Raw genomic sequence first — 21958 nt, 5'->3', positions numbered from 1 at the left:
AAGTTGAGTAGGTAACGAGTTCCACATATTGATTCCCCAAACAGAAAAGGCTGTTTGTCCTAATGAGGATTTACGTAAGGGCATCTTACCAATTCTTGCCAGTTCACCTCCTGGGCACTGCCAAGGTGCTCTTGAGCAAGACACATGCCTTTGGTGTGGGAAGTCTGGGTTCGATTCCCACTGCGATACATCAACCAACATGTCCCTGAACAAGACACTTAACCCCTAGTTGCTCCAGAGGCGTGTGGCCTGTGACATATATGTAGCAATTGGAAGTTGCTTTGGATAAAAGCATCAGCTAAATGACATGTAATGTAATGTGATCCACTCAGCATCCTCAGATCTTAACTATTGGTCAAAATAATTCATAATTTCTGCTTTGTTTAAACTCAAATATTAGTTATAATATCATATAAATGAAGTGTATTGACCATGAATAAAAAAAAGTATTGAAAAAAGTGTGTTGTCTGACCCGAAGGACAACAAGTTAGTGGTCAACAGGAAGACAACACAAGGGTTAATGTGAAGCTTTTAGGGGGACGTTTGGAGCACCAGAGCGGGCTGAAGCCTGTGGGAGACACAGCTGTTATAGACTGGGCCCATGGTAATTTACAGCCTCCTTCATTTATGTGTACACTCATGTGCAACAGATGCTTGTCATGTTAGTAAAACGCATCCAGTCCCAGCATGCATTTTGCATTTATTCATGGACGAGGTGCTGTATGCCTTTTGCTCATACACAACAGCATCTTTTCCCTTACTCCCTCTTATTTAGTGAAATAGCTGTCGAGGATGCTTACTGGCAGGACTGGCCACTTTATTAAAGATTTGTCCTTTGATAATGTTCCCCTCCGTCTGCAAGGTTGCCCCTCAGGGGAGGTGATGTGGATCTGAACGCTATGTGGCGTCATGCATCCCCCTGTTTCTGAGTGACAGAGCTGGACCGGAGGGGGAACCAGGAAGTCATACTGTAGCATGCCAGAGAGACAAATACACACACTTTATTATGTAGTGGGTGATGTGTTCAATGAGGCTTTGACACAGCAGCCGTCTCATTCTATATGAGAGTGGGAAAATGTGATGCTCTTGCTGTATTTGTTGATCTGTGTGTGATGTTCGCCACTGATATTGCCTACCCTGCAATATAGCTGTCTCCTGGGATGTCAGTGGGATTCATTTCAGTCACAATTTCCCCTCCTAGTTTAAATCCATGTATCAGAATGTAAAAGAAAGTGATCGTTCTCTAACTACAAAGCTACTATGTTCAAATTTTTATTTGGTTTGTATTTCAAAGCTGAAGCGAGCCAAAGAGACATTAAGGAGCTTCAAGCACTTCCCTGTTGAGCTGCCATCTTTTTTTTCTGTATGTTCTTCTCTGCTGCTGATTACGTCCTAGTGACAGAAAGGGGTTATTATCCCATGTATGTGTGTGTGGGTGTATGTGTGTAGATGCTCGATGGGGGGTGGGAGGGGTGGTTAGGATTGTAAAGGGCTGTTCTGTGAAGAAGGCAAGATGACCTAGATGAGGAGGTTTAATGCATTAATGGACCTGCAGTTGGTTGTAGTCGGGACATGGGGAGTGAGATTAGGGCAAAGTCCTGTTTTTTTTTTTTTAAATGTTATGCAAGTGTACATTAAAAGGTGAATGTAAAAAATGACTAATCTTTAAGAAAGGCTCACCTGCTATTTTTGGCACTGTATCACAATTTTGAATGGATATGATGTGGACTGTTTATCATGTAACTTGATCAACAGACAGCCAAGTGCTACCAATAATGCGAATAAAGGACAACGGGGATCCAGAGTAGAAAGGCGCCGAAGTCTCAGTGATGGAGAAAACCATTCTCAGGTAGTGTGTGTGTGTGTGTGTGTGTGTGTGTGTGTGTGTGTGTGTGTGTGTGTGTGTGTGTGAGAGAAACAAAGACAATGTCACTAAAGCTATTAATAGCTATGTTTACATTGCAGGTGACTACTGAGATGTCCCCCGAGGAGGATAGATTTACTTCTTATCCGTCCTCTCCATCAAACATCAATTCTCTATTTGCATATATCCCTCCACCACGTAAGTCACCCTGCAACCACCCTGGGAAAAAGCTTTTAAACCAGCTCTGCGTCATTTTAGTGTGGGCACTGTGTGATGATTTGGCTTAAAGCTTTAGTGCGTAACTTTTTTATATTAATGAACGTCCGTTACATTCAAGCTATTGCCAAATTAGTTGCTACAAAGCTAATTAAGACTATCAGCTCCACACAACTCTCTGTATTTCTCAGTATGACTATGTTCAGGAGATTATGGCGTCTGGTGACATTCCCGCGCAGAAACTCGAGTGAAGATATTTACCTCTTCTGAAGAGTCCATCATGTTTTTTTTAATCCGTGTCCTCCTTGGCTGGGAGCAACTGCATCGATGAGGGGTAGGGGGCGCGTACGTGATCACGGAAGGCTTGTATCATGTGGACACGCCGACAGTGTTGTTGTCATTACTTCCTACGCACTATAGCTTTAACCCCCGGATAACACAAAACATGGAAAGCAGTGCCACAAAGGGAAGCCACACACCGTTCATCTGTACACACTGCCCACACTAAGATGACACAGAGCTGGTTTAAAATCCACTAAATATCTCTTTAATAGGAAAATCTCCTTGCATATTGTTTTTTTTCTCATCTGACGCTATGATAACAAACAGATGAGTTGTCTTTTAAGAAGCTGGGGGAGTAGATTTAAGTGGAGATTTCAGGTGGAAAGGGCCCCATGAGAACCCTCTGTGGGCCACATCACGCATCATGCAGCTGCACAAATGACTAATGGCAATCTGACCATGTGTGTTTGTGAAGCTGCAACACATGTCATAATAAATAATCCTGTGGAGTTGAAGGACAGAGGTGCATATGTGTGTGTGTGTGTGTGTGTGTGTGTGTGTGTGTGTGTGTGTGTGTGTGTGTGTAAGCAAGAAGAGATCGTATGGATATATGTCTTCCTGCAGGCAGGTGTCCATAGTGCCATCCAGGTGCTGTCAGTCTTCAGACTTCCTCTTGGTCTTTGTAGTGAATCAGATAGAAATCCAGGAAGGCTCCCGGGTCTAAGCACACAGCTGAGCACATGCCATATCTTCATCTTCAAAGGTTCCAAAATAGATGCGCTGGTTTAGGGCCCCTTCTTACCCCTCACACACTCTCAGTGAGCCCCATACTGCCTGGTGAACCCGTGCCAGAGCTGCTAATACAACCAAAATATCAAACATCCTGCCGACTACAGCTTTGAACAGTCAACTCCAGCTTTGAAGTGTATTTGCGTAGCTTTTATCTAGGCCCCTCCCCTTTATTAAAGTTATAGGCCCGGCCTGCTTTTGTGATGCAAATGTGCAACATGATAAAAATAGCCCTGGGTAAAAAAAAAAAAAAGAAGTGCTGGGCCAGCATATTGTGGCAGGAGAAATGTGCTGAACAGGCTGACCGTAGGGAATAGGGCAGAGGGAAAGAAGTTTTTCCTTTAATTTTTGTTTGTTTTTCATTAAGGTCACATTAGATGCCAAGTGTGTTTGATCGGTGCAGATTTTGGAGTGGAACTGTGTCATTGCAGGGTTGTTCCCATGTCATCTATCAGTGCAGAATAGCGCACAGCCAAGGTGAGGCTGACTGCTGCTGTGTGCTGCAGCTAATGCTTTCTACAGCCGGTTAGTGGGTCACTACAGTCAATGTTGCAACACAGCTTGTATGTGAGTGTCCTTCCATTTGGCATTGATACATCGACTGAGGATCATAGCCAAGCAGATGTGCAGTTCTTTTTCAATTGGCCATCCCATTATGCCTCAGATCAGGGTTGTTGATGAGAACTACTGACCCCTGATAGTGCTTATCATTCCAATCGAAACCAGGAATATCAGCACGCACATTATATGTTAAAACACTAAGATGATGTAGTCATCATTTCCAAGAAAGTCTGAGCCCACTTAACACTGATTTTAAGGTTTGTAGTTGAGAAAGACTTTTTTTTCAGGAAGCTTTAGACCAGCAGCTAATGGCTTTGCTCTTTACAGGCGGCAGGGCAATGAAAGGACACTGTCACTACACGAGGGATTGTGCACATCTGTCCATCGCTGCGTCTCAGAGTGCGGGACACAGTAGCCTTTACCTAAGAAAAAGAAAACTCCGACCTCTGCTGTAGTGCAGAACGGACAGCATATGGTTCGATGCGAGATATCAGCTCCATCTAAAAGCCTGCAGCCTGTAGCTCTGTGAAACATTAGCATGAGAGAGAAAGCCACGCAAGCACAAACGGCGGCAATTAGCCCTCAGCCATTAGCTCTCTCATATGCTGCCAAGCATGGAACCCCAACCCCCATCAAACACTCACTTGCAATCCCCACAGGTAGAAACAATTACTCATTCACGCTAACATTGATGGCATGTGTGTGGACGAGCTGGTGTTTACTGTGAGCGCATGTGTGTCTACAGTTTGTGTATGCATATGCACTACACAGCACAATTACCGTGGGAATCACTTTTTATTACCTACTTCTAGTATTTTCTATAGTTACTAGGGCTGGGACGACATGCTTTTAATCCCGATTTGATTCTTTCACGATACATGGGCGCCAATTTGGTTTGTATTGCGATTTTCATTTATTCAATTCTAGAAGTATTGCGATTCGATAGTATTGAATATTGCTATTTTCCTTTCTTTCTTTAGGGCCTGGTAGTTTATGTGCGTATGTCTGTCTGTGTGTGTGTGTGTGTGTGTGTGTGTGTGTGTGTGTGTCTTCCCTTGGGTGTCCAGGTGTCTGAAGTACCATAGGCCTTGCTGGGTCAAGGGTGTTTTACACTAGACGCGTCAAAGTGACGTCAAAATGACGTAATATCCTGCCGGCGCGCCCGATTTATGGCGCGCGAGCAAAGGTCGCGCATGGCTCTTTTTTTCCGACAAAGCGGAAACGGGAGGCCTGAACAGGTTCGCCGACAACCGGATGCCAGGACTTTCACAGTGACTGCAAGTCTCTCTTATAAACTTACTGGGTTAAGATGAGTTATTTTATGGTGAATGAAAGCCTTGATCCGACGAAGTAGGTCATCGAATCACATCAAAGCATTGACGGCAATGCTGCAGCCAGTTCTGCCGTTGTTTACCTTTTTCTTCTTCTTCTAGTCCGTAGAAAGAGCAACGTCTGTTAGCGCCACCGCTGTTCAGGAGAAAACTGCAACTAGAGTCGTGATCACCCAGCTGGGCTGCGTCTAGTGTATAAGACAGTGTTCTATAGTGAGCAGTTCAGGCCCTCTCAACTCTGTGGGACGATATTTGAAAGGGCAGGAATATGTTCTACATTTTACTGACATACAGGGCACCCTGTGCTCCTTTTTCATATTCAAGCATGAACGTCCTACAGCTCTTATTATTCTTCCTCCTGTTTCAACCATTTTCTGTGTGTTCTGTATGCTGTTGAAAACTGCTCTGAGCCACTCTCACATTAGGGGTCTTTATGGAAAAAGGAAGGGGATGGTATCCAGATGTGAATGTGTGTTTTTGCTTTGGCTCTTCAAAGGCATCTCTATGTGTGTGTGTGTGTGTGTGTGTGTGTGTGTGTGTGTGTGTGTGTGTGTGTGTGTGTGTGTGTGTACGTATGTGAGTGTGTATTCATTGCAGACTAAGTGTGATTTAGAACTGATTGTGTTGCTTGGTCATGTAAAATGCATTGTTACAAGTGGAACCATTAACTGTGCACCCAAGCGTTTGACTCGTTCTGTTTTATCGATGGAGGAAAAGGAAAGTAGCACCTGACACATGTTTTTGCTCTGACATTTTGAGGCTGATCTAATTTCTCTACCTTCAAATGATTAGCGCCATCAATTATTAGTTTATGTTGTTGGTAATGGGAGATGTTTTTTTTAATTTGTGCCTTGCATTCCTGTTATTTGTTCCACTTTATTATTGCTGACACATTATTAAGGAAGTAACGTAAAAGGCAAATTATTGAAACCTTAGTTAATCTGATTTAAGAATTTGCATTATAGAACAACATATGTTTTGAATGTTCTGCTTTTGCTTAAATGTATTGTGTACAGATTATACTGCAAGTAATTTAAGCACACAGTATTAAGTAACATTAGCCAAATGAAGGTAAATACCCCAGCATAATCGCCTATTAAACCCTGGCTCTGTATTACTGTGCCAACGCCTGAACTGTCTGCTGAATCTTTTCCTTGAATTGAGATGCAAACTCATCTTCAGCAAAGGCAGAAATCCAGTTAGCAAGCTTGAAAAAGTAGTAGTGCTAATACCAAAATGATGTTGTGTGTTGTTAATGTCAACTCCCTCTCCAGGCTAACAGTGGAGTTGGCATTCAAAATGACTGCATTGCATTGGGAATTGGACATTTGAAATTGGGGAGAAAACCAGGGCAGAAAACAGAATAAAACCCCCATTGCATGAGGCATACATTGCACATGTGTTTTCATTGTAGTACAGGTGAACTGGGTTTGATCTCAGACCATGCCCATCATAGACTACAGAGCTTTAACTTTCTAATTCAAAGTCTACAGTCAGCGGCGGTTCATTTACTGGATAGTTCCGGTGCTGCCGGAAGTTCCGCCGGATGTCCATTACTTTACACTTTCTTTGAGTTAACTTTAAACTTCGGTCGGATTGAGCAACATTAAAGGGGTGGTTCAGAATTTTGGACATCGGACCTCATTTCCAAGTTAGCCAGTGTGTTATTTATCAGTGGAGACAGTTTTCAACACATTGTCGTGGAAACCGGCTTCCTCGGTAGCCTAGTTAATATCAGTCCGCCGTAGCCTATGCCTCCTACCAACTACAGGGAACAAAGTATAACTATTGCAATGCGATGCAAGGATAGTTTTATTTCTAACATTATTCTATCAACACAGACATTTACATTGATAGTCTGGCGTTATCATTTATTTGCCTCGGGTGTACTGTGGAGTGGGTAAGACTTGGGCTAGCCTAGCACCAGCGAACTCTGCAACTAGAAAGACTGGATGAAACGTGTTGAAAACGGTCTTCACTGATAAATATCACACTGGCTAACTTGGAAATGAGGTCCGATGTCCAAAATTCTGAACCACCCCTTTAACCGGAACCTCGGAGTAACATTACACGCTGAAAATGGCAAATTCTAAGGAAAATATAGATCGTGCAAAAAGGCAGGCCTGCTTGGTTCATTTAGGGAATGATTGTAAAGATTTACAAAGAATATGTTTACAGCATTTACTCTCCAACTGGGACGTTTTGGGGATTTGCTAAGGACACAATACACATGGTGATATACTGGTAAGAGCAAATGATGTTTAACCATGTATCCAGCTAATTTAAAAAGCTTATGTTGCTATTTTGTGTCAACAGTCAACTTCATTTAATATTGTATGTGCCGTTTTCTTTTTCAGGGTGCAAATGTTCCACCAAAACAAGTTTCTTCCCGAGGCTATTTAACTCCGCCCAAGACGATTGTGATTGGTTTACAGAAATGCCAATGAACCAGAGCACGTTTTTCTCCCATCCCGGATTGTTGTGTGGACTAGCCAGACCCTCCTCCGCAGCGCTGTGGAGGAAGGTCTGGCAATGCGAGACTAGCTAAGGCAAAGTAGAGCATGTCTGCCACAGTTCTGCCCCAGTGTGTCCATCCAGTAACACTCCTCACAGATGATGGTGGTTACACAGTGTAGTTGTTTGCCAATTTAGCAAATATAAGATAAAGAAGAAAAGATATAGCCATGTTTCAGCGTGGACCACAATATTTTAGAAAACAAAAAACATCTGAAAGTTAATCCGGATTAATGGTCTCTTTTTGAAGAGGTTTACAACCTGAGGTTGGGTGTAGATGAGATGCAGTCTTAGATCATTTTATATATAATCATATGTAAACCTGGTCACTGTCTCATAGTTTTGTCTTCTTCTCCACGCAGCTTTCCTTTTCCGATCAAGACCCCTGTCTGCCTCCCCGTTTGCTGCTTTGGATGGGTGAGTCCATGTATTTGTCATCATGCATGTCTGGTTCCACAGAGGTCTGAATGTAGTGGCTGCAGTATTATGGGGGCAGGAGAAACCATAGGAGGGATGGAGACACTGTCAGAGAAACAGTACACTGATCTTACAAGGAGGGTTTGACTCAGGTGCAGTAAGAAACAAATTCAGCAGAAATGTGGGAAGAAAAGAAAAACATTAGTCAGAGACTGGCACAGAGATCATTTATAAAAGGTGCATTAGTGCTGAACATTTAAAACAGAGTAATTGCTGTTGGAAGCAGTTTCCTCGTTTCTGAGGCAGACTGAAGTGGCTCTTATTTGACACCAAAGAACAACCCGTATTTAGGTTTTCTGACATTTTCATTACGAGCTGGATCCATTTTATCACTGTGCTCTGTTGCTGATCTTGTAGCTTGCACCAATGGCCAAATAAGGTAGAAAGCAAGACAGCAAGACAGACTTGTTTTAGCCTGTTTATCAGTATCCAAGGCATCCCCCACTCCCGTCTTCCGATCTATGCCACAACCTGTCTGCAAACTCCCACATTTCAGCTCTAATTTACAATACTTACTTACAACTCCCCCAATAATCAAAACTGGCCAGTGCAATCCCCCCTCCCCCCAAAAAAAAAACTATTATAATTTTTCTTCCTTTACATATATAAAGACATTTGCAACATAAATTGTTGCAGAACATTCAGCAGAATGCAGAAATATATATGCTCAAAATTTCAATTTTGTTCAAAAGTGGAGATCTCAACCCCCCCAATGTTGAAACCGAAGTTACGCCCTTGCTACTTACATCACAAGTGGGCCACGTTGTACCCCAGGCTCTCCTGCGTTTTCTTCCAAGGCCCGTCAATGCAGCTCCACTCCCTTTTTGTTTGCTGCTGAGCTTGTTTCTCTTGGATGTTGTCTATATCCAGCCTGTCTCATTCCATCCCTCGTCTGTTTGTCTGTCTCTCTAGCTTCCTGTGCCTTTCATCTTTTTTTTCTTTTCTCAATCCTACTCTTTCCCTTTCTCTTAATTTGCTGTGTGTGTGTGTGTGTGTGTGTGTGTGTGTGTGCCTGAATTGACTCGGGGCTCTGTCCTAAAGGATGATTTTTCTCACATCTCAGTCCATCTGCCAAATCCTTACATCCTTCAGGGACTTGCTGTTCCTATGAACTCTGCCAGCCATCTTCCGTACGCTTTATGAATCATTTCCTTTTTTTAAACTTTTCTCCAACACACACGTGTAGTTTCTACACAGATAGTCCCTGCCTCACTGTTTCTACTCTCTTGGGGATATTAGGAACAGCAGGTACTCCTGGCATGATCTGGGCCCTGGCTCCCCATGCTGTGCGCAGGGCCAAGGGTCCATAAGGCTCCCAACGTCCATATTTAGTATTTAAACAAGGATTGGGCTAATTTCCCAATGATGTGCCTTTATAGGGAGTTCTTTATAGAGAGTCTTTCACATTCCCACTGTCTAAATCTAATGTATTTGTCGAATTAAATGAAAAATTGAGTACAATCATCTTTGGGAAAAGCACTGCTGAACAAGTCAAACCAATGAAAACAACAGATGTTGGCATGCTGTTAAATGAAAACCCAACACTACTGTACTGTTCATAGAAACACCTTCCCAGGTACAAGAATTGTATACTGTATGGGTTTATTGTGACATATAGACACAGGAAGTGTTGAATGATAATCAAATTAATAGTTCGAAGGGAATCTAGGTAGTTTAAAAATCTTTATTTGGACATGTTAACCTAATTGTTTTGGTGTATTAGATTCACACAATGTGACTGGTGTCTTAATCTGACAACGCACAAGCTAGCAGGAAGCACAATAAAACATGTCTTTGCAGGGGAAAAAATAGCAGAATAACTAAAACAATGCCAGAAGCAGACATTCACTCAACTGTCTAATATTGCAGCACCATTTTGTAAATGACAAACCAGAAACATTGAAATTCAGCTTGAGCTGATTTGAATAATTCTTCTCCAGTTATGCAATTTATTTTGCTTGTGTTCGTTATTTTAAATCTGACTGTTATTGTTTTATGCGGGATTATACCGTATTTCCTTTAATAGCCCTAACTGAGTGCAATATAGATGCCAGCGGACTCACTCTTCCATTCATTCACTCTGTCTCCATTCATAAACAAGCCTCTCTATATCTCTATGCCTCTGCTACAGCAAAATACTAATTGTAGAGAGAGAAAACTGGCCGGGTCAGTGCTGATGTAGCACAGGGATTGATGGACCTGCTTATTAGGGGATTTATGGCCCAGTGTGTTTGGATGAGCTTCATACACACCTTCAGCACACTCGGAAGTTTTCAATTGGAAGCGGGTGTGGGTCCAGGCCACGTGGACGGGCAGAAGATCCAGATATTTGCAGAAGTATGCCCTCCATGCGTTTTGACATTGAGCCAGTCACTTCAAACACTTGGAAAACACAGCTGTGCATTTGGAAAAGTGCTTTGATCATGCTGTAGAGTAGTCCACTATATTTCATTCATTGATTCATCTGTACATTTGTTAGCTCCCTCTGTTTCTTTTGGCAATGTTAGGATGAATTGATGAGCATGATATCAAGTTGAATGATAACTGGCACTATATCCCTGCTTGGAATAGATATTCAACAAGAAGTTTGAACATGTTGACTTCAGATGTCACCACAAATATTACGATGGCATATTAGGGCCATTGTAGGGAAAAGAAAAAGAAATTATGGATCGGGGGGAGGGGGGTAATATTCCAAGAAAAAGATTTAAGTCTTAAATATATGAGAAAAAACTGATATTCTCTGAGTGGCGAGGTCTGTAGCGTGATGAGGTTGATCCAATCTTACAAAGTGAGGCGATGTGGTTCCTTGAAGAAAGAAACTTCAATTAAATATATTTGTGACTTTAATCTCTAAAAGAGAATTTCACATTTTTCTCTAGGAATTGTATGATTTTATAATTACAGAGAATATTTAAATTTGTGAGTTTTTTCTCCTGAATTTACCCCTTTAATCTCAGAGAATATCCATCTTTCTAAATTTATGACTTAACCTTGGAAAGTTTTCTTGGAATATTACCCCCCTCCCCGGCTCCGTATTTTTTTTACTTTTTGTTTTACCTATAATTGCCCTAATACGCCGTCATACCACAAATACAGTAGAACAAACAGCATTATTACTGTAACTACACTTATACATAACCATATTCTACTGCTCTTCATACTATTCATCCTGCACATACACTTATTCTTACTACTCTATAATGTTACTGTTTCTGCACTACAATGGTACTGTTACCACACTGCACATAGCTGTACATACTATACATATCTGTCTATATGGTTCATACATTTGGTACATTTTCTTATTATATATTCTGTTAATACACTGCATATATCTATCTTATTCTTTCTATTGCACATATCTGTACATGTTGTTCATACATTGTTCATATTACATAGCCATATTTACTCGGTTCTTATAAGGTAACTGCTTATACACTGCACATAGTTATATTTCATTTATATTACTCTAAACCACCTTCTGTAAACCAACTGTACACTACTGTCTACACTGCACTATGTTTCTTGTCTGTCTATACCTGTCTATACTTTGTATATCACTCTGCACTTTTCTGCTCTTTTTGCACTTCTGGTTGGACGCTAACTTAATTTCGTTGTCTTTCTACTTGTACTCTGCACATTGACAATAAAGTTGAATCTAATCTAATCTAATTATTTCAACAAAAACTGTGTATTGAACTAGGATGTGGAGTCATGTAGAGATGTTATGTGTGTATTGTGACTTTTCACTTTCTGTTTCCATTTTCAGTGGATACTCCAAAGGCTTTGATGACCCCTCAACTTCAGGGCACCCATGTTCATCAGGTACATGTCTACTTCTGTAAACATCCAGAATGCATACTTTTTAATAAGAATGACTTATGTACTGAACATACTATGCCATGATGACTTTACATACAGTTTATCAATGGAAGATCGAAGATGAGTTGCTTCTGGGTATTCTGGCCAGAGTGTGTTCATGGATTCCTGGAGTCAGTCGTTTTAGGAATATTCTGACTTGTCTTTGAATACTGATACATTTCCATCACGGGCAATGAAAATATGTGATTTGACCCTGTAAACCTACGAGCCTTTTAGACAGATCAATATAGATTTATAGCATTTTGAAGGTTTGCTTTGATAGTGTTAAGTTTTATATTTTCTTTTAGTACCCGGCTTATATATTCTGTTCGAACTTCCAGTGAGTTTATATAAAAGAGTGTTACTGTTGAAGTGTTGCCATTAGAGGTTACATTTATCATACATAAGTGTTGTTTTTGAGGAACTTTAACTTCTACTGTAAAGAGGTGGCAGGTGCTGCTCTGAATACAGTGTTTTGGTGAATGCTAAGTTTATACGTTGGGGAAATGAAAACTGAAGCAGTTTCCGGCCGCTGCTGTTTTTGGCCCTCTCCAGTCAGCTGTCTGGCATGGCTCTGCTTTTTCTCTTAGGTGTATCATCGTTAATCCCAAGGAGTATGTCCTCCAAAGCTGGAGGAATTGACACTGCCAAGGCCTGGGAATGCTACAAACGGCAGGAAAAGCGTGACAAGGACAAAGACAGATCCAGAGAGCACGGCCGTGATAAAGACACTACTAGAGGCAGAAATAGGTACAGGGAGAGCTGTTCCTCTTCATACAGGTGGGTCTCAGTGACTGGAAGTTATACAAATTCATGATAAAATTACCCTCGGTCAGTTTACTTAATGAATGTAATTCAAGTCTGTTTCCCTTTTGTACATCATGTTGATCAAGCACAAGACACCCTAGTGGGCCCTCTTCCATCATATAATAATAAAAATAACTTGGCGGTGTAATAACAGTGGCGCCAGCAGGATTTTATTTCAAAGTACGCACATGAAAAACATTTACACAATCATCATTGCAGCTTTCATATAGTATCTTATATTTGCAGAAGAGTCATGCAGAAGGCCAAGTACACCACAAAATAATGTAGTCATATCTGTAGTGACTTATATACAAAACCTGAAAAAAACTAATATATCTAAATAAGCCAGTGAGGGACAGTTGAATATGTTTTGGGTGCATTTTCTGGGCTAAAAATAAACTAATGTCCAGTGCGCTGTATAATTTTGGATTTGGCTATCCATTTATTCAGTTTATTCAGCTACACACGCTCACTGTAATTTTCCACTTGCAAGTCAGAGACAAGAGCAAAGTTCTTGCAAATACCGGTTTATCACAGCACTCAAAACAGTGCCGAGACATCTAACAGATGTGTCGCAGGGTCTCAGCGGGCCAGAAACTGCCTCCACGCTGCTCCACCAAACACCAGCACGCACACTGACCATGCATGTGCCATGTATTGGCAGAGAGATGGGAGATAACAGACTGGCTCTACTAATCCAGAACTCCCAACTGTATGATTATCATCATTTAAAAAAAAAATGATGCACAGTGCGTAGAATTGTCTTGTTGGAGTCAAACGAGAAATAAATCTGGGAGTCGTCAGCAAGAAAACGGAAACTGATGTTGTACTCACATGTAAATATAGAATAATAAACGGCCAAGGACTGAGCCTTGAGGCACTCCATGGGAAACATGAGAGGTGGATGATTTAAAGTCAACAATGGCCCCACAGCATTTCCTATTAGAAAGATCATAATTACCAGCAACTAGCAACTATATTTATATATTTTTTCATCTCCCTCTTTTCATTCTTGGATGCTTCTGTAGTAGATAAATGCAAGTGCCTGCTGAGCAGCTGTGGCCTTTTGGACTGGGTAACATATAGTAAATTAGTTCTGGTCCTTCATGTGTGGATTTGCAGCTTGCCTCTCTGTTTCTGTCTCTCTTTTCCCCTCACATTTACACACACACACACACACACACACACACACACATACACGTACAGTACATGTGTGTAAAGCAAGATTTGCTTTAGAGTGATTGAAAACTTCAAATGAAAGACAAAAGCAGAACAAAGAATGAGGAGGAGGAAACAGTCTGTTTGCCAGGTGAGACAAGAGATGAGTGCCTAGTATAGTATTGGCATCAGCGCTGGGTGATAGTTCAGAATGACTGTATAGTCAGTCCTTACTTCCCATACATATAAACTGCATTCTGAATTACGTTTCGAGGGAAATGTATTTTCTCCCGGATTACCAAGTTTGAACTTGGAAACTTTTGAAACAAAACTACTTGGTTAGGTTGAGGAAAATATCATGGTTTGTGTTAAAATAAGTACATTTGTATGTACATAAATTAACTATGTTATGTAAATTAAGTACGTCACGTACTGTAAGTCAACGTTGACCTGGTTTCACACTGGACATGAAGGATGACTTCCTGGGCAGAGATGTTCACAAGTCATTTTTTGGAAGTCCAAGTCGAGTCTCAAGTCTTTGAGCTCGAGTCCAAGTCAAGTCTCATGTTTTTGAGGGGCAAGTCCAAGTCAAGTCTCAAGTCTTTTGCCACGAGTCCAAGTCAAGTCTCAAGTCTCTGGCCATCCGATCTGTCCCTACCACTGTATTGTTACATCTTATGAATTGAAAGCATGTCCTGTAGCTACCATCCAGACAGTACAGTATTAAAATCAGTTGTAGTTTAACTTTATGGGGTCTACTTAACACATCCCTCTAGACCTCGGACCTGGTGAAATATTAACCAAAGTCTGTCACATCATATGGATACAACTATAAAGATACAATGTGCCTGTTCCCAGCATTAGCACAACACTTTGCGATGGTTAGCTTGTTACCTGTGGTGATATATGCTAAATGTAACGTCTCTTTCACTCAAAAAAATCTAATGTCGAAGTGGAAATCAAGAGAATAGTGGCAGCACACCAGTTACAGAACAACATGCATCTCAGTGTCAGTCCAAATTACCCACAATAAGCAGTTTGAACTCACTGATCTAATGCCATTTATTTATTTTCTAAGTGTTAATATGCTCAGTGAAACTGAGTCCAGCGAGAGGGAGACCCGACTCAGAGGAGGAGAGGTTAGTGAGGCATAAATGAGTTTGCCCATCCGACACAGCGTTTGTTCCTGGGGAGATGGATCCGTGCGTCCCGACTCCTGTGCGCCATGGATGTCTGAGCCTCAGCAACTACTAACTATAAAGACACAATGTGCCTGTTCCCAGCATTAGCAGAAAACTTTGCGATGGTTAGCTTGTTACCTGTGACGATATATGCTAAATGTAACGTTTCACTTTCTTAGCGTGTGAGTGACTGACCTATCTGGGTGCGTTTTGAGATGCCTGATGAAGTTCGACGTTGTTGATCCGGCATCATTTATCTTGGGTGCCACACACCTTGCATGCAGCTGTTGGCTTACTGCCTCTGTTTACCAAGTTATTAAAAGCAAAACTAAGGACAAAAAGGCACAACTCCAGGAGGACTCTGGTGTCGCCATGTCAATGTATTTTTATGTGTGAGTGCTACAAGACATAAGGCATAACGCATGCGTGTACTTACGTTGCACATTATGGCAAAGGGCAGGGGACATGCAGCTCGTCATACATTTCCCCAACGATATGCGCCAATAAAAGAAAATAGAAATACATGAATACATTTAGATTTAAAAAGCTATAATTGCATGAAAACATGTTGTTGACGAGTCTCGAGCTCGAGTCTGAAGTCTTTTGGGTCGAGTCGCAAGTCAAGTCTGAAGTCAGCTGTTTGTGCAACTTAAGTGCGACTCGAGTCCGAGTCTCAGACTCGAGTCCCCATCTCTGTTCCTGGGTGAAAGTCCAGTGTTTGTTTGACTCATCCGCCCTACGCAGACTTTGAACGCGGACATTGATTAGAAACATATTTGTGATACATCAAAAACATACATAATCTGGTGAAATCTGAGTTTTCCTCGAAACAGCAGTTTAATTGTATGGGGACATATTGGTAGGAGACAGAGCTATAGAGTATAGTAGTATGTGATGGCAGTTTCTGTATGAGTCTGCGTTATACTGACTGGCTCAACTGGCAGAGAACATGTGGACAGGAAAATATGGATTGGAAAATATTTGGCTTGTACTAATTTATAGTTCCCAGAGTGACCTTTAACTTAGCCTGTCTCTTTATATGTAGCCTTATGTTAGTTTTGTGTGGCACTGTGAAGTCACAGTGTGTTCTTTGTGTCCATTGTTGCAGCGGGGGGTTGCGCTCTGAGTCTCTCAGTTGTTCCTCTCTCATATTTCAAGTAATATAAACAGCGATGACTGTTGTGAGAAAATGCACAGCTATTGTAAAGAAATCCACACTATTGCAAAAAGAGCGTAAGTACATTTGTAAATATGCAGAAATAGTTTCTATTTTTATTTTTGTTCTGGTACAGTGAGACAGGCCAGGGTGCAGTCTAGATGAGGGAATAACTTGCTGTATTTGCCAGCTTCTGCCAGGAAATAATTTAGTGTACAGGACACTCCTCCCTGTGGCTCACGGATGATAAAAGCCAATCTGATATCTCCACCGCTCCAAATTTCACATAGTGCCCTACTACCCTACAGTCTGACAGCCAGAGTGCTGCTGTATTTATACTCAAACACTCATGCTCACATGCATGCACCAGCCAAATCCTGCCCTACATTTTCTCTACACTCTCAGTGTTGACCGTTTATCAGATGTCTATTTAATTACCATCAACTCAGGCAGCTGCCAACTAGAATACACACATGCACATCTTTCCTTCTTCTCACATTCTCACATTATGCTCAGCTGACCTAAGACTCAAACTGTATGAAAGGATGAGTGTGACATTTCGCTGTGACAGAGCAGTCCTCACTAAAATATGTACAGAACATCTAAGGTATCAGGGATATTCCTGCCATTAGCCTTAACTGAAGCACTGGCCTCGGATCTGGAAATGGGACTCAAGCATTCGACTGCGACTGCCTTATGCCCCTAAATAGTTAAAGAAGATATATCATGCTCATTTTCAGCTTCATACCTGTTTTTTGGGTATCTGCTAGAACTTATTTTGTCCCGCCAACTACAATATCAAAATATGATTGGTTGATTTACCCGTCACTTACTAAATGAACACACAAGCTCCGGACTTCTGTCCCAGTCATAAAGTCCTAACCAATGAGTGAGCGAGCTGTAACCTTTTTTCTGCCTAGAGACAACAATAACTAAATCTGATTAGATAACTCTATTTTTAAGGTTTTAGGACACTGACACTGTAATTTCGAAGCAAACCTGATAAAAAATTAGACTTAAAAAATAGACTTATTATTAATTGAAATATGTTAAATATGACATTTTTCCGAAGTCCTAGAAGTCTAAGTTTGTCTCATACTGTCTGTCTGAATATACCTGTATTCCTGTCTTTCTTAAATGCTCCTTTTAAGCTTAGTCTTCTCTGATTGGCTTGCTGGAAAAATATGGTGCACCTTTGCCGAGCTATTTCTCAAGCCGTGGGTGGAAATACTAACGAGCCCTCATGTGACATAGTAATTGGAGCAAAATTTGAAGGGCTTGTTAAATCCAATGTTGACTGATCTAGGTAGCCCACAATAAACTGACTGGGTTGGTAGGCACTCCATATACCCAAATACATGTGCACAAGCACTGAAAAAATGTTTTTTTCATGATATGCCCTTTAAAACTACAACTGCATGCAGTACAGCAGACATTTGGACTCATTTCTCAGTGTGTGTCTGTGATTGCAAAAGCTGTAATGCTGTTGATAACAATGAATTCCTATGTCAGCTAGTGTTGGAGCTTCGCTGATAATAAACATATGGAAATAAGTGCAAAATAAAAAAAATGACAAACTGAAGTATCTCTTACCGCACTGTGCTCAGTTAAAATAATCCCCATACGCTGTTCTGCCTTTCAGCACTTCTTCTACTTAAAGAGGTTTGCTGGAGTGTTTGTATGCGTCACAATCAGGTTTTGTATATAAAGCTCAGAACAGCCTTGTGGGTCAAATGAGGGAAGTGGGACATGGGGACAGCTGGGAAGCTGTAGGCTAACTGCAGAAGATAGGAAGTTTAGGAATCACATGTGCGTGACAGACACGCAGCGAATGCACAGGAGGTTGGGTATTCACGTCATTGTTTTGTTCTTATGGACTGTTCCTGTGGCCCAGAGTCCAATGTGTGCTGCTCTCAGCACTTATGGGCTCTGTCAATGTGTGTTGCCCTACATTCGGGCCGCATGATCAGGCTTCACATGTGTCACACACACACACACACACACACACACACACACACACACACACACACACACACGGTCATATGTATGGGTTATGTGTTTTCTGTTACAGTGATTTATGACTGTGCTATTTTTAGACTGGAACCGGAGAGATTCATTGTTAGTGTCTGTGTGGATAGTGTGTGTGTGTGTGTGTGTGTGTGTGTGTGTGTGTGTGTGTGTGTGTGTGTGTGTGTGTGTGTGTGTGTGTGTGCGTGCGTGCGTGTGTGCGTGCGTGTGTGTGAAAGAGAGAGAGAGAAACAGATGGAGCCTTCCGTAGCTTTGTTGCTAGCCTCCCTTGTTGTTCATTGGTGAGGTCCGTGTGAGTGTTACCAGTGTTGGGGAGTAACACATGTTACGGCGTTACCATACAGACTACAGTTAGCTTACCATATTAAGATAACTGTAATCCGTTACAGTTACTGGTGAAAAAATGTGTAATTAAATTACAGTTACCTATGCAAATGTTCATGATTACATTGGGGGTTGGGGTGGGGGTCACAGCTGAATATTTTCTGTAAAAAGCTAGACTATATGTTCTTTTAATCTTAATTCATGTGATGAAGGATTTAAAAAAAAGAGTTTGACAGTAGTCAGTGTTGAGTGCTGCTGGACGGTTAACACTGGCAGGTTTAAACATTTGAAAATGGTTAACAGTTGACATCATTCATTAGAAATTTTGAAAAGTAATCAAAAAGTAATTAAGTGTAATACGTTAAAGTAATTGGAATAATTAAACACTACTATTAAGTTTTAAATAAGGTAACTTTGGTAACCGGTAAATCGATAACCTATTACATTTCCAAAGGAACCTTCCCAACACTGTTGTGTTAGATCAGGGGTGTCAAACTCAACTTCACTAAGGGCCACACTGGAAAATGAGAATCCCATCCAGTGTAAAGTTCATAGACATGCTTTTATTAAAGAGAAAAGTCAAATATCTTTGACCGTATTATTGTATCAAATCAGGCTGAATTTGGCCCTCGGGCCTTGAGTTTGACACATGTGCGTTAGATTGTGCATTTGGGCAGGCGCTGTGCTTGGTAGCCCACGTGTCCCATGCTGAGTCACACACAGGCCGAGTGTGGCAGGGCAGCCCTCTAAACATCAGCTACTGGTTATCAGCTGTGGTTGTTACCGCACGCATCAGATTTACCACCACCACTAATAGATTCCATTAGTTTAACACTCACATGTACAGTGTTTCCCCTAGCTTTATAAAAGACTTAGGTGCACATATTTGGCGGGGGGGAGGGGGGGGGTCGTCCCTCAAGAAAAGGTTTTTCAATAAAAAAATAAAAAAAAGCAGTTTGACGATCATTTTGGAGCATTATTATTACCATATGTGTGTCAAAAAGAGTGGAAAAGCCAGAGCAGATAATAAATAAATAAATCACACTCAAAAAGCTCAAAGACAAAGAAGTCCACCGAGGACCATCTACTATCATTAGATCTGAGGAAAGTATTTTTGTTAGTTTTGATGCTCAGATTGATTTAACGTTCATTTTGGCTTAGGTGCTGCCCAAACGACTCGGGTGCTGCACCTAAAAAGTATAATGGTAGGGAAAACCCTGCATGTATTCATCGAGTGGGTGACATACTTTGTGTTTCTGTCTCCGACCGCCTCTACCTTTCAGTGGGTGAAGGCTGAAGAGCTGATTGGCCATTTGGTTAATCACATCTCCGCATGATAAATGTTCCTCTCATCTCATCACCTCTTTCATGTGCACACACACGCAATGTTCACTTTTTGTTTTGTTTCCATTGCTTACACATGGCATCGCACGCACGCTCAAAGAAATCTAATTTAAATACCCCCCAGATAAAGAAATTAAAATGATGGGCGCAAGGGTAGCTCACTTGGTAGAGCGTGTGCCCATATGTAGAGGTTTTCTCCTCAACACAGCGGCCGTGGGTTCGACTCCGCCCTTTGCTGCATGTCATTCCCCCTTTCTCTCCCCTTTCATGACTTCAGCTGTCATACAAATAAAGGCCTAAAACTTCCCAAAGAAATTCAAATGATATTGTCTTCCTGCTTAAACTTGCACAGAACGCTTCATTATGAAACGCTGTAAGGCTAGTTTCGGTGTTAACAAAGGGTTTAGCTGACTCCGAATATGGAACAGGAACTGGTAATTAAAAAAAGGCAGCTGTAATACAATGCAATGAAACCAAATTAGAGCATTGCTAATTCACAACAGCAAGAGCATGGCAATAACGTTTCACAGCCTCAAAGTAATTTGCACCAGTCAAAAAACACAGTCTTATTTAATTTGCATTAATGCACGCTTCCCTTTCTTAGCTGAAAACATTTGGAGAGTTACATTTTCATAACTTCATTAGTCTTGCCTGTAGTTTCAAAGAAAAACAAAGAATCCTCAAAGCTTTTGAAAACTCTGATGGCATCCTTGTGTTTTCGGAGGAACTGCTCCGTCTTTCTTCCAGGTTTTTGTTTTAAATGCAGCAGACATAGCAAGATCCAAGCTGCCTTCTACCGTAGGCAGAGAGGGGCACAGTTAAATCGGTCTTTTACTTGATTTTCCTAAGCTGGTTTTGTGCCACTTTTATCCTGGCTTCAGGTTCTAACTGGGGGCCTGTATATATTCTTCCACTGACATCTGTTTTTATTTCCCCCCCTACCCAACTTACTTAGCCTTTAACGTGACATACTTTTTGTCTTTCTGACTCAACGTCATGCATGAAACTCATTTCTTTCCAGAGCAAATCTCAGGGTCTGTACCTAATCAATTTTAATGTTCCTTCTACAGTGTTCGCTTGTACTTGCATTCAATGCGACTTTCTGTATTTATTCATTAAACATAGCTTTACATATACACATAGCTGCCATGCATACATTCCCCTGCATTTGCTTCTTCTTCCTTCCACTAACAGCAAGCAACACACGCTCACTTGCCAGCTTTGTACAGGTTAAATCTCTTTTCCCAGGGCTCTGCGCACTAGTAATGTTTTACAAAACATGTTTGTTTCTCACACACGCCGCTGCAGTTTCCACTTCTTTTCTTTTGTAGGTTTAAATTGGCCTGAGCCCCCAATTTCATTTGATTTTACGCTCACCCTCCGACGGAAATATTGACTTCTTAGTAGTATCTTTGTTATGTCTGGAGTAAACTGATTGGCACTGGTGTCTTTACACCAACCATGGTCCATCAGTAACCTGATTAAATGCTGGTCCATTTGGCCAAATCAAACAATCCTCCTTGCAGTGTGGCTGGGTGCTTGCTGTCCAAAGAACTGAAACAAATGGTCTGTTCACATTATTTTGTTCTTGTTTTTGTCCAAACGTGTGGATTTGTTCAAGCCGACCGTGTTGAACTGCACTGATGGATGCAAATTGAATTTCTATTATGAATAATGTATAAAAATGAAGAGGGGTGTAGGACTTCCTACCCCTTTTGAACATGAACGATATTATTTGAGTTGCTTATTTGTGGTTTATATGTTGCTGAGTTTTACTTTGTGTTTGAATTTTTTTTAACATGTTCAATAAATTGACAAAAGAAAGAAGAAGGTAAAACTTGTTTTGGTGCTGATCTGACACACAGCACCTTGGGATGTGTCAGAGTTACCAAATAAGGTCATTAGTAGAATCTACATATTAATTGGATCTAATATCTAAATATCAAGCATGATTATCACAGATTAGATTAGTACGTAAGAGCAGGAGAGATAAAGGTTGAGACAGGAAAGCCAAATAAGGTCACATTAAGTTATTAAGATTTTGTCTGAAAAAAAAAATATA

At 41.1% G+C, this 21958-nt stretch overlaps 1 protein-coding gene across 1 annotated transcript in view; it reads left to right on the top strand.

Moving 5' to 3' along the window:
- fip1l1a (FIP1 like 1a (S. cerevisiae)) overlaps positions 1-21958 on the top strand; it is a 35057-nt gene that overhangs the window by 8178 nt on the left and 4921 nt on the right. Inside the window, exons 7-11 of the mRNA XM_078259720.1 lie at positions 1756-1849; positions 1966-2062; positions 7920-7974; positions 11807-11862; positions 12489-12678. Coding sequence (XP_078115846.1) covers positions 1756-1849; positions 1966-2062; positions 7920-7974; positions 11807-11862; positions 12489-12678 — 492 coding nt within the window. The remainder of the gene's footprint in view (positions 1-1755; positions 1850-1965; positions 2063-7919; positions 7975-11806; positions 11863-12488; positions 12679-21958) is intronic.

This window comes from Sander vitreus, chromosome 9 (genome assembly GCF_031162955.1).
Source record: "Sander vitreus isolate 19-12246 chromosome 9, sanVit1, whole genome shotgun sequence".
Lineage (NCBI taxonomy): Eukaryota > Metazoa > Chordata > Actinopteri > Perciformes > Percidae > Sander > Sander vitreus.
The sequence above is the reverse complement of the archived record's forward strand: the minus strand, read 5'-3'. Positions and strand labels throughout refer to the sequence as shown.